The sequence below is a fragment of the Lissotriton vulgaris genome, unplaced genomic scaffold, assembly GCF_964263255.1.
Source record: "Lissotriton vulgaris unplaced genomic scaffold, aLisVul1.2 SCAFFOLD_442, whole genome shotgun sequence".
In the NCBI taxonomy this organism is placed as follows: domain Eukaryota; kingdom Metazoa; phylum Chordata; class Amphibia; order Caudata; family Salamandridae; genus Lissotriton; species Lissotriton vulgaris.
In genome coordinates, this window is record NW_028255431.1 from 499,180 (window position 1) to 512,954 (window position 13,775).

Below are 13,775 nucleotides of genomic sequence, written 5' to 3' on the forward strand. Positions count from 1 at the left end.
CAGCTCGTCATCCGCACACGCCCCCCGTGGCTGATGACGAGCTCAGCTCGTCATCAGCATCGAAGGGGTTAACTCTGCTGGTTTCTGTGTCTTGATGGTGAACATTTCCACTTGGGGGAGGGGCAGGGGCAGCAGGACTATACCGTACATCTTTAAATTAATAATATGAACTATTCTGCAGACCTGGGGCCAGACTGACCTGCATTGAAGGTACCAATCTTACAAGGTTCTCAGGTCCATGCATGACTATTTAGGCCAATCTGGACTTGTTTCTTATAATATGGGACTCGGTCATATACTTGCATAAAACTAAGACTACAAGTCCCAGAATTCTGAGAAAAAAAACAAGCGTGGCCTAACTAGTCACGCTTTGACCTGGAAAACTTGGCAGCTATGCTCACCCAGATGAAAAGTACTTAAGTACAATTATAGCAAAGAGGCCAAGTAAGTATAGAACGTTCTCTCAGAGCTGTGCATTGCTACCTAAAGGTGATAATTTTAAAAAAAAGTGTACAATTGAATATGCACGGAGGCAGATGGTGTCTACCAGACTCAGAAGGACACAGATGGGGTGGGACAGTCGGAGAAAAGTGTACAGCAGATTCTGGTAATCGGAGACCAGGGTGAGGATTATTGAAACTATAGGAAAGTTGGAATTACTGACCAGAGAGGGGGGAAAGGAGGGAAAACTGCCAAGAAGAGAGGGCAGGGAAAGAAGCAATGTTGGCGAGAAGAGAGTGCTAGTATCGAAAAAATAAGTGAAGTTACTGTGTTGTCTGTGCCAATGTGTATGCCTGCTGTGTTGAGTAGTCTGCATTAGTACGTGTGTATTGTGTTATCCCTGCCAGGGGGTCTGCTGACAGATAGGCGACGTACCACAATTTGCCCTGTGGCCTATTTTCTCCAGCTACTGACAGGCTTAGCTGCACATTATGTAGTGGCTGAGCACATAAAAAAAACATGCAACATACATGTATTTTTTACGCCTCACCACTTCGAAAAGTCACCATCCGCCACAAAGGTTCCGTTTGAGACCACTTGCTCAGTGGGAAGAGTGAAAATTAAGAACTCCCTGCTTGAAACCCTGATGGAAATAGCTACACTGCAGTACTTATACTTTGAGCAGCGCAATACTTAATGTTGCTAATCAGCGTGCCGCACTGTGGTAGGGTCAGGCACCTATTTCAGGAACACACAAAGTTCCACCTTAACCAAGAGCATGCATTGTTCCTTTACAATCGTATCCACTAAGGATGTTCGCAGAAGCAGCACACTAGTAGTTAAACAGAAAATGTGGGAAACCCTTGCATCTTTTGCCTACTAATGTCTTCAGTATCCTGAGGAAGATGCCCGACAGTCGAATTACGCCTTCCTGCTTTCTCCAACTGCACAATGCGTAGGGAAGCCTTAGGGATGGAGTCCAGTCAAAGAACTTCCCAGAATTCGTTGGGCGAGATGCTTTTTAAAGTATTTATCGGACAGATGTTCTGGCTGGCATAAAGGCGGGCAAACCATGGCATAAGCTTCAAATGTATGGCAAAAACTAGAGTTACGGCCTAGGTTATCCCAAACGAATGTATGACGTTACAACGAATTCCGTTGCAACGCATGCCTTTACCACGCATGCGTTACAACGGAATTCGTTTTCCACGCTTAACCTTTACCTCGAATATACCTTTACCACGCATACATTTACGTTTTTCGTTGTAAATGTATGCATGGTGAGGGCATACTCTTGATAAAGGTTATAACTCTCCCCTTAAATGCCCCCTGCCTCCACTCCTTATATTTACCCCTGCCCTTAACCCTTAATATATATATATTTATTTATTTTACTAAAATGCCCCTTACCTTTTAACTCCCCTTCTCTCCTTCTTTGGTTACGTCGGTCGTACGACGTTGAGAGGAAGCGGAAGTTACTTTCCGTTTCCTCTCTAACGACGTCGATTGCTTCAGCTTCGTCTTCACTTCGGCTTTTCAGGTAAGTTTTGTTTTTTTGGGGGGGGGGGGGGGGGGGAGACCCCCCAAACCCCCCCCTTTTTTTTTTCATTTACCACACATGCCTTTACTACGTATTTTGTAGTAAAGGTATGCGTGGTAAAGCCTCTCGTTGTAACCACGCATGCGTTGTAAAGCATGCGTGGTAAAGGATTTCGTGGAAACGGCTTCGTTGTAGAGGCCATTTCCCATCCCAAACAAGTCACTTACTGTTTTGCATGTGGGACTTGTAGCCATGCAGCAAGTCCAGAAACTGTATTCCATACTAGATTTGTTTGGACTCTGCAGTAAGGGAAAACTTAGAGGGGCTAACGTGAAAGAAATCAGCAGGGATGAAACAAGATGGCTTCCTTTCAAAGCTTCTCTGAGTTTCCTCGTGTGCCAGCTTCCACTGCAGAACTTAAGTGAAAGCAAAGAACTCTTGAAGTTTGCATACAAAAAAAAATGTCTGGTTAAAATGCAGCGTATTTATTCATCGCTCTACTCCGTGACCGCGAAGTACAAGCAATTGCGGGACTTTTTTTTCATAATTATTGTTACAACTTTTCATCTTACAAAGTGGCCGGTGAACAAACAGGATTACCTGCTCAGAGATGGAAGGGGACAATGTTTATGCGAAGCAACATTTTGACCATCAGCCTTACCAAGCTTACAGAAGAGACGAGGCAAGGAGAGGTAAAGAACATCATATATTCCTTGTCCTGAAAATTACGTTATTTTCCCAGTGAGAAAGAAAAGACCCGAACAGCCAGGATTAGAAGGCACAGATTAAGAACCTTTCCATAAACTACAAAAGGGAAAAAAACGTACAAACAAGTAACTTTTTTCAATTTTCTAATTTCTTTTGAATTGTTCATAAGGACATTTTGGGCAAAATGGACACATGACCACCTTAAAGCATTTATTTTACAGTACAGAGTACTTTGGCTTCCAGTATATTTCCTACAATTTGCACCAAGAAGCATGCCAGACATAAAATGAGAAGTCCCCAACTTATGTAATTTTTTTTTTTATTATTCTTTTTCCCGATTATGAAACTATTTTAGGGGCGGTGGTCAAAATCTTCTCGATGCTACTACAAAAAACATCTAAACTCAAAGGGCAAATGAACTACAAAAGCAATTTTCACATTTTTTGGGAAAGAGTTAACCCTAAATGCCAAGTCACTGGATGAAAAGGCCATTTAAGGCTTAGCACCAAGGAGGCAGGCCCTCGGCACATAAGGGGTTTGCAGAGCCTGGTTCACCATCAGAGAAGTCACACAGGGAGGGGGTCTGCTTCCCACCTCTGATCCGCAGAAAAGCTTTATTTACAGCACAGCTAGGCGGGCACGCAGCCCCAAAGCACAATTTATGTCAAGGCGGGTGATCAATAGAGAGAGGATGGGAAGATATCGAATCAACGGCAATAATGTATTTTTCAGCTGAATGCCGGCTCTCCAGCCTGAAAATCAATGCTGCGAGATGTAATTCTTTTCTCTGCCCTAAAACAGAAACACAGCCTATTCTGCTCGAAATGGATTTGTGCGTTCGCTGTAACCGCGCTTCTGGTGGTGGTGGCCGCAATCTTCGTTCATGCCCAAGGGAAAGCGGATGAGCACATGACTATGTCAGTACAGCAGGCTAGCTGGTCCTGGCATTGGAAAAAGGGTGGCGGAAATTAGACAAAAGAGCAATCATCATAATCCTTTGCTGCATAGAAGGTGTAGGGTGTCCACCTTAAAAAAAAAGTCAACATTTCTAGGCAAGTGTGCAATGTTAATATTCAGTTTGACAATAGAATGTTTTTTTAGACACCCCAGGTGAGGTCTAAACTTGGTCAGAAGTAACCATTCAAAAAATCTTCATAGCCAAAATGTTTATCGGGAACACATGAAAAGGCTTTTAAAATGTCATCTTCAATTTGCCTTTTCACGAACATGTTTCGTCACATCATATTATTTTTTAAAGGCCTTCAGCATAAACAATAACATGGAAAAAGGCTTCCTCGCCCAATGGACTAGTCTTTTGCTGTCCACGCCCGGAGGTCAAGATGCCAAAGAGGGGTGACCAGACCCAGTAACCTTGAGTGAAGTTGGGGGTCACTATGGCCAGAACATATATTTGCTGGTGTGAGTGGACTCCATGGTCTCAGTCAGGAATCTCTCATCTGGTGACACGTTCTCTTAGTCAATATGGATCATTGTGGCTGCTCTTGGGTTAATGCCAGATAATTTAATGAGATCCTGTTGTGAGATCCCAGAGAAAGTGCTCTGCTCTCATCCACATGCACCGACTCGGAGTGCACTGCTTTCATGCTTACCGATGGGTAAATAGGAATTAAATGGATCAGATTCTCAACGTATGACCTTCCCTTGCTGTTCAACACATCATGGGATCCATATTTGTTTTGCCTTCAAACGATTAACAATTATTTATCCGAGGGGGTCATCAATGTTTATGCTTCTGATGACAATGGCTGGACATGGTATGCGGTAGAAGCAAGCTGGAACTCTCCAACAGCGAGCGCTGAAGGTTGAGAGGGACGCCTGAGGGTGCCACACAACAAATATATCAAACTGTATGCCAACTCTGCTTTCCATCAGTGCATCATCTGTAGACCTGTGTGCTAAACAGGACTACCAGAGGGACAGAAAACATGAAGTGCTGGTGCTGTGTCTGTACAATGGTGGTGTACAGAAATGGGTAAGAGGGCTTATGATGTCATAAAGACATTAAATTGCAAATCTTGAAAGTAGAGAGGCTTTGTAACATTAACACTACATAATGATCTACAAAATATATCCACACACACACACGCCCCAGCTTCCAACCACCGACCTTATATAACTAGCTCTCTCCGTAGTGCTTTACATATTAAGTTCTCTGCCTCCTCTGGCCCGCTTTATTTATTGCGACTGGTCAGAATCTGCTACAGCGCCGCGCTCAGCGGCGCCCCTAGGGAGGGACTTGATCACAGCAGACATGAGGCGAAGCTGGAAAAGCTACAATTTATGAATTGTTTTCCATTGGTTATGTGGCTCAGCTCCCAGGATTTATCACAGAGCGCGGCAGAGAAAGCATCAGCGCCATCTTCAAATATTGATGGGAGAGCGGTGTCTGCTGGGATCCGAGAGACTATCCTTACACCCCACTTGGCTACCTGCTGGCCTCATAGCATGAACTTCATGCTCAGTCGCAATCTGATCTTTCCTTCCTTAAATGTTTCATGCTTCAAGAGAGAAACGCAGGCTCACAAAACAAAGACAGGACTCCAAGTGAACAGTTCTTTCGCGGAGTAATTCTTTTGAGGAAGCAATTCTCTGAGGCCTGAGTTCTTGGAGAAAGCAAATCTTAAGAGGGAGCGATCGATACATGAGCTGTGATAGCTACGCAAGGACTAAGGTTGACTACAGAATCCTACTACCCCTCTACATCGAAATCAGGGGTTCAAGGAAGTGACATCACAACTCCTTTGACTTCGATCATATTAAAGGAACCGATAAAAAAATGTTTGCACCACAAATGACTGGACAACTGGATTTTTTTTAAGTATCCCTACTGAAAGCTAAATTCTTATGGTTGCTAATAAACAGTTATTGGTCAAAATGCATAAATAAATAAGTTTCTCAACCGTGGTAATACCGCAGTTAGAGTATACACCAGAAAAAGCGTTACCGAAGGTAAGTTACCTGTATTTTTGGATGGATATTTCAAACCAAAAATACCTCATCTTTAGAGTAGATACCAAAGCAATAACACCCAAAGGTGAGTGACTTGGACCAAAAAGTCCTGTAGAACCGAAAAGGTGAAATGTCCTTCACTTCGGACCCGACTTGCAAGGCAGTAGTGCTTCGTGAACATATGCACCGATGCCCACGTCCCAGACTGGCAGATGTCAAGTGCAGGCGCTCCCTGGTGGAATAGGCTCTCAGACCTTACAAATGCTGCTTTTTGGCTAGGGCAGTTATTAATGCAGAAGACTAACGCCCTCTTTTGTACAGTCTTACCTTCACCTCGGAGTACCTCACATAGGCAAACTGTCCACTCTATGGATCCTAGTATGACTGAAGCAAAAGCTTAAAGTTCTTCTGGGCTCAAATCAATGGAGTCTCTCCACCCCTTTTGAGTGCTGAGGATGGTGGAAGAGTGATGGATTGCCTAACATGGAAAGGAGTCACAATATTAGGCAAGAAGTCTGCCTGAGCCCTCTGCATCAGTTTATCCATAAAAAAGTGGCGCGGTGGTTGCGCAGACCGTGCTTGAATCCACTCATGACGAGCTGCAGTGATCACAATGAAGAACAGTCTGCAAGGTCAAAAGACGAAACGAGCAGCTGGCTCGAAGGGTGCACATGTGAGAAATGTCAAGACCAAGTTAAAATCCCACTGTGGCATCACAAACCGTTTGGGAGGAAACGTGCATCTGAAACTTTTAATAAACTGCATCACACCAGGTGACTTAAACAAGGACACTAGCTCCTGTAAACTTAAAAAATGCTGTAAGGACCAAAAATTCCCTTATATAGTGCCAACTGCAATACCAAAACAAATAGGACATCCAACAGTTTGGCTTGTAAGGGGTCTATATTGCAAACTCTGCACCAGGTCATACATCTGCCCCAGCGTCCAGGATAGATTTAATGTGGGGACGGGCACCCAGCGTTTCCACTACTTCAGGAGGAAAATCAAACACAGTTAACCGCCACCGCTCAATCTCCACTAATGGAGGTGTGGATTGTGCAGGTTTGGTAAAGGGCCCTGGCATGACAGGAGATCCTCTAGAAGGGGGAGCCCGATGAGAGGGCAGATACTCATGTCCAGAGGGTCTGGGTTTCACACTCTTCTTGGCCCAAGTCAGAACCGCTAGAATGACCTAGGCCCCGTGTTCTTGTTCTTCTTCAGAACTCGGAGCAGGAAATGCAGGGGCAGGAAGGCGCACAGGAGTCTCATGGTTCACTCCAGCCAGAATGGGTCTCCTAGTGAATCTTTTCGCAGGAAATCCAATGTGCAAACCTGGTGATACTGCACTTTTTAACTGTGGCGAAAAGAACTAGCTTGGGGTCTCACCATTGGTGGTGGATGCCCTGCGCCACCTCGGCAGGTAGAAGCCACTTTTGATATGTTTGACATCGCCATCGGAGCTCGTCTGCTGTGGCATTCAGTCGATTTGCAACCAGGAAAATGCCTGGACTCTCCTGTGCGCTCATAAGGCACAGCACCTCCGGACATGAGATCTGGGAACCTACTCTGCCCTGCTAGTTGCAGTACTACATGGTGGTAGTATTGCTTGTAAGAACCTGCACCCACCATAATGGAGGGCAGGAAAGCCTTCGATGCCAGGCAAATGCCTCACAGCTTCAACAAAGTAATATGGAGCTGGCATTAACCCAGAGTCCTCCAACCTACATATCCCACAGGTCACCACTCCAACCCACTAGTGATGCAGTCACTATCGTCTGCTCTGGATGGGGGAGGGAGAGGGGCTGGTTGTCAGACCAACCATGTTCAAGGAGCCACCACCGCAGACCATGGGCAGTCCCTTCCGAAATCTGGATTGACTCTGCTAGATTTCCACAGTTGGGCCCCCTCGGAGACTGCAAATTCCATTGCAGAACACTCGTGTGCCATCGGAAACAGTTGACCGCGAAAATGGGAAGGCTAAGAGGCCAAGATGCCTCAGAGTTGCTCTAAGTAGAATCCAGCACCGAGGCTAAAACATCAGATCAGGATCATAGCTTGAATGCCCTGGACTTGCTGCAGTCGAGGGAACGCCTTGAATTGCACTGTATCCAGGAAAACGCAACTAATGACAACGTCTGTGAGGAAATTCAGGTGGGACTAAGACTTGCTGCTTATGAACCTCAACGATGCCAGAGCTCCCAGTCATCTGGAGGTGGCCTACAACTGGCTGTGGTGAGCCTGCCCTTTAACAGTCAGTCATCAAGGTGGGGTAAACAAAGCACTCAGAACCTCCGAAGATGTGCCTCAAACACCTCCAGCACCTTTGTGAATACCTGAGGGCACTGGTGAGGCCTAATGGGAGCACAGAAAACTGAAAATGCTCCTAATCGACCTCGAACCAAAGAGACGAGAGCGGTTGAAGAGCATATCCTTAAGTGAAGCGTGCACATCTCCTTGCTTTTGTTTGGAAATTATAAATCCAGTACTTGAGCTGCCCCGCAAACTACAACTGTGAAAGAAGCCCTTTCTTCAGCAGGTGGTCCAAGCGGCGAATCCATCCCTTTATCCAGGGAGATATCGAGTGCACTGGCCTATTGATGATAATTTATCCATGAATTCCCAAATACAAGCGGTAGCGGGCTCATGCTTTGGAGTGCTTAAAATGCTTTGGCAATTCCTGCCCCTACTAACGGTAAGACATAGAAAGACTGTGGTCCAGATGCTGGTTCTTTCCAGGCTGGACTACGTTAACAGCCCTTATTTGGGAATCCCTGAATACCTGCTGACATGTTTACAAGTAGACCAGAACGCAGCGGCCAGGGCAATTCTTATGCTCGGGACCAGAACACGGATGTCCATTCACCTGAAAGCCATGTATAGGCTACCGATCCGCAACGGATTATATTCAAGTCCATGGTCCGGACCTTTAAATGTCTTCATGGGTTGGGGGCCCCATACCTCAGTCCAATTCTACTACCCGCGTCGTGCTCAGAGGTCGGCGGCACTCCACTTAGCATGCACTCCCAAATCATTTCATGCTCGAATTGGAGTTCGCTCGTTCCAGGTACAAGCAGCGAAGCTTTGGAACAGCCTCCCCCTGGATCTTAGACAGATGCAGGACCTTCTCCCTTTTAGGAAATCATTGAAAACCTGGCTATTCCAACAATAGTGCGATACTAGTAAGTCTAGTTCTTCGTTAGCCCCCACACAGCATCCGTAGCGCCCGGACACTATCGAGTAGCCGTTCGTTTTACAAGTCCCTAACATAACATAACATATTGCATGTCAATGTAGAAGTTTCCATCAGCATAAGGGGGAGGGAGCTCACCAACATCTTTCGGGAGTACCTTGGTCAGAATAAGAACCAAAAAGATAAAGGAGGCTGTCCTTGGTGCAATTGCCTTGGAAGAGGTGTCAGTGCAGAAACAGGCTGAATGACAAATGATTGTGCATTTGTTATTTCGCAGCACAATGTCAGTCGAGATTGGGCTGAGGTCGGTTTGGGTTGGGCATTGGAACCATAAAGTTACCTCCAGTCGGGACTGGAGACATCTGCACCAGCGTCAAGAATATGTGGCCCAGGGCAAGTGTAGGTGCCAAAGGCAGTGTTAGTACCGTAGAGTAGTGCATAGTCCGAAATGGGTCCGATGGGGTCAGTGGGTGCCAGGGGAGGTCCTACTGGTGGAAACCCAATTGGAGGCCCCTCTGGACCTGTGTGGCCTGGAGGCACACCAGAGGAAGCAGGGAAAACGCTGAAGATCTGCACCATGGCCTCTTTGAAGGCTTCCACTAGTTGCAACATTGCCAATAGCCTGGGGAATTTGGACACTCTGGAATCAAGTGGGAAAACAGCTCTGTGTTCGGGGACCCTGGCGTAGACAAACTAGTACTGAGACACCCTCATGTTCTCTCCTTGGAGAGGAGAGGGTGGTGGGATGGAGACGTATCCCACTTCACTTTCTTGTGTTTTTTTATTTCAACTTAGACTAACTGGAAAACTTTGACCTTGACGGAGACTTTTCGCTACACCGGCCCGGGAATGAGACGGTGTCGGCACCTGCAGCCAGTAGTAGGAGCTGCATGAAGGCTTCCTCTTGTTCTTGTGATTTGCAACATACAGCTTTGCCCCTAGGTCCCAGATTGCTTCAGGGTGCATAAGTGTTCACTTGTTGCGCAACTTCAAAACGTGGCCCCACAGAGGCACACTTTATGCGGGTCAGTGAGAGACATTTGTTTCATGAAATGTTTTAAGTGTTAACACTTTATTCCAATCAAGAGGACTTCAGTTGTGCCATACTTTTGTCATAAGTAAGACTGTTAGCGCTCTAGTTGTTCTTTAGAACACTCTGGGACATTCTGTCACTGGGCTATAGTTGGGCTACATCTGGCTGATATTTGGGCTACATTTGGTTATTTTTGTCTCTGGTGGCCATCTTTGGGCTACATTGGGCTACATTTGGGCTCTAACATATATATAGCCCAATGTAGCCCAATATATATTTTTCAAAGTTAATTTTCGTAAAAACCACTGGAGCATATATCTTGAGACATAGCAAAGGCACATCGGGCTACCAGTCCCTACAATTTTGCCAGGTTTTGTGGAAATCCATTCAGCCGTTCGAGCTAAAAGTGAGTCCAACCGCCCTATGGAAAACTCAATGTTAAAAACACGTTTTGGGACCCCCCCTTTTTTCTCGGCCCCCGCTTGACGAAACCCCCCCAAACTTTCAGGGGACGCTCAGAAACAAAATGTGCCATTTTCCAGAAAATGTTTGCTTTCACAGTATGGTATTAAGCCTGCCATTTTAGGGGGGACATAGTGCCTTCTTAGATTTTCTTTTTAAGACCGATGGAAGTAGAAGCAGAGCTTCGGATCCACGTTAAAAGGCTTGAAAGAAAGGATGTATGGGAGGTGCGTTTTCTTTGTGTTTTATATAGCACAAACTAGACCCGAAGATATCAGCTATGGACTCATTTATTTTTGCTGGGCACAGGAAATTAAGTGATTTGCCCAGAATCACAGGATGTTTAGCATTGTTGCCGAGACTCTAACCCAGTTCCACAGCTTTGAGGTCCACTGCTTTAGCCATAAGGCTACATCCTCTCTCTGCTTATATGTGGCATTCCTGCATCACCTCTGTGGCGGTACAGATCTGTTACGGATCCGCATGAGCCACCTTGCAGCACACTGGAGCATTGCAGACCTATCCGGTCTGATGGTAAAATATTCTAAAGGTGAGGAATTTGCAATTAGAAGTATCCATCAGAAACCCAGCTACTAAAGCTTGAAAAACTAAGCAAAGTACTTAATCAAAAAACGTGTCCACTTGCAACTGCCTTCCCTAGACAATTTAAGATGCGTTCTCCTAGAAAGGGTGAAAGAGGTACAATGTGTGCCAAAAACGGATCTCATTTACCCTTGGGTGTAAATTTTTAAGGTAAAATAATGACCCGATAAATAAATATTCCGCCACCATCAACCATCTCTCACAAAAGCAAATAGTACCTCCGCCCTTGTAGATCACCAAATGCCACAATTGAGGAATATCACCACTACTGCTATTTTAAGGACTATCAAGGAAAATTACACCCTTCCTTAAGGTGCCTTCAAACACTAATAAAGCAACAAAGCTGATATTACCAAACTCAAAAAATAAATCCGAAATCACCAGACCGAGAAATACAGCAGCCTTGTTTCTGGGTTTTCATACAAAATGTACTCGAAGGCAAAATATCTAAGCGAAAAGCAAGCAGAGTTATTTTACAATATTTATATTTTCTAAGCCTGGGCAGTGAACTCCGCTCGCGGAGTTTGCAAAATTTCCTGCACTCCGTGTTACGAGGAGCTCGTGGAGATCCCAAAAACTCCGCTTCGCGCAGCATAGTGGAGTTTTTTTCCTCGCTCGCGTTCACCAATGCCAAGTTGGCGAGCGCAAGCGTGGAAAATAACCCTCCGGGCGAGATTTCTGAAGGCGGGGGGTCCGTTTTCTCATTGCGAGTTGTCGCGTATGCTCGCCACCGCTCGCATTGAGAAACCTGCTGTTCGAGTAAAAATCTACTTGAGCGGCAGAAAAGTTAAGCTTGTGCTGTGCATGGTGCTGTTCGCAATGACTGCACAGTGTGAACAAGCATCCGGCACTGTGCACTCACCGCAAACAGCATTTTTCTACCCTACTCGGCCACTCGCAGAGCTCCGCATAGTGCGGCGGAGTTTTTTTGGCACTTTGCATAGCTTCGCGTAGTGCAACCCTGCCCAGGGTTAATATTTTCAAGTTCCCGTGCAGTCTATCACCATCGCGTGCAGCACCTATGTATGCTATTTTGTCTCTGGCTTGATTTTAGTAATAGATCATTTGGTAGGTGCATTGAGTCACTGAAGGCCTGATATCTCCAACTCCAAACTTAAAGGGCTTTGGTCAAAGAAGCACTTCTGATCTAGCGGTGATTCCCTAAATGCTGCAAATGTTTCCCACACTTTGTGGAACAACTTCAACTAATTTACCAATTACTTCATATTTGCTTACATTGCTGTACTTTCTTAAACTCATCATGCATCTGTTTAGCCTGGATCTAGCCTAATCAAACGTGTGACTTCAGAAAAATAAATGAAATGTTTTTTATTACAGTAAAAGAAAAGGAAGGAGACTAGATGAACTGGTTCCATTTCGGAGGCACGGCAGAGGGGAGTGAATTGAGGGGAAAATGCGGTTGCTCGCAACATTAGATCTCTGTTCTAGCAAGCTCTAGAGAGATTGATTACTTGCCTTTGTGATAAGAAGGCTGCAACACCTTCACTGTTATATGATGGTAAACCTTGAAGAGCATGCCACTTTTTACCTGTGCATGCAAAATGCCCATGTTCGTTTTAACCGTCGCCGCTGCAGATACAACAGCCAGGGACTTGGACTCACCTTCGCAGCAGCAGCTTGGGGTGGTTCTTGCTCTCCAGGTTCTTCTCGATCAGGTCGGAGAGCAGCTGCTTCAGGACACCTGTGGCGTACTCCATCTCCCCCTGCAGCGCAGTCATGATCAGGGATGCCACATTGCCTCGGTCGCGCATGGAGAAGCTGCGCTGAGCTTCGAGGGTACGGATGAAGGTCAAGAGGAAGTGCTTTTTGGTCAAGAGCTGTCCGAACAGGGTCAGGGACTTCTCAACGTTGGCCTGGACCTGAAAAGTAAAAATGACACCACATTAGATGAGACTGGTCCATAAAAGCACAATAAAGTGGGTCAAACCTACTTTTCGGGATACCCTACTCTCCCACCCCGACAACAGAAGTGCCAGGTTACGTACTACCTGCATATGTGCTAAAAAGGGTGACATTGTGTGAGCTTAGCTTGCAACCGGTTTTGATGACATTGTGTGAGCTTAGCTTGCAACCGGTTTTGATATTTCATCTACTCCATTCTCAATTTATCAGAAGCAGGGAGTCTAAAAGCTGATAAGACAAGGAAGTCTATATGCTCCCCCTTCCCATGACTACTCACCAGCTATTACCTCTCCTCAATAGACCACTGCCGCCCTTCCCTATATAGGTCCACATCTTTATTCCCCCCCCCCCCCCCCCCCATCACCCATATGATACCAGAACTCATCTACAGAGGAATAAGAAAGAAGTGATGATGATGCACAAGTTACTACTTGTGTAACGATATATCTGTAAGAGACATTAGTTAGTGATAGATTCCTTACCTTAGAATATCCCCAGGCGTCAGACTGGATCCGGAAATTTTTGCGTAGCAATACCCCTGCGCGCTGGTAGGCGTCGTCTGCGGCTCCGCGTCCGTCGTCGGCGTCGTGAGCGCCGGGATGACGTCATCGGAGTATATAGACGGCGCCCATGCGCGCTGACGTCAGTTCTGATAACACAGCTTTTCCGCGCCAGATACGCAGAGCCATGATAGAACTAACACTGGTGCCATTGAAACTAGGGCCCTGAAAGGGGATGACCTTAACCCTAAATATCGGTTCGCAGAACGGGGAGGATGGGAGGGCGGTAAGGAATCTATCACTAACTAATGTCTCTTACAGATATATCGTTACACAAGTAGTAACTTGTGCATCTGAAAGAGACACGTTAGTGATAGATTCCTTACCTTAGAATAGATACCCCAG

General features: G+C 45.8%; 1 protein-coding gene across 2 annotated transcripts in view; it reads right to left on the bottom strand.

Moving 5' to 3' along the window:
• Positions 1–13,775, bottom strand: part of LOC147659125 (plexin-A1-like) — a 589,684-nt gene that overhangs the window by 68,072 nt on the left and 507,837 nt on the right. For both annotated transcript variants that reach the window (XM_086951953.1, XM_086951952.1), the window contains exon 22: positions 12,571–12,827. In XM_086951953.1, coding sequence (XP_086808079.1) covers positions 12,571–12,827 — 257 coding nt within the window. The remainder of the gene's footprint in view (positions 1–12,570; positions 12,828–13,775) is intronic.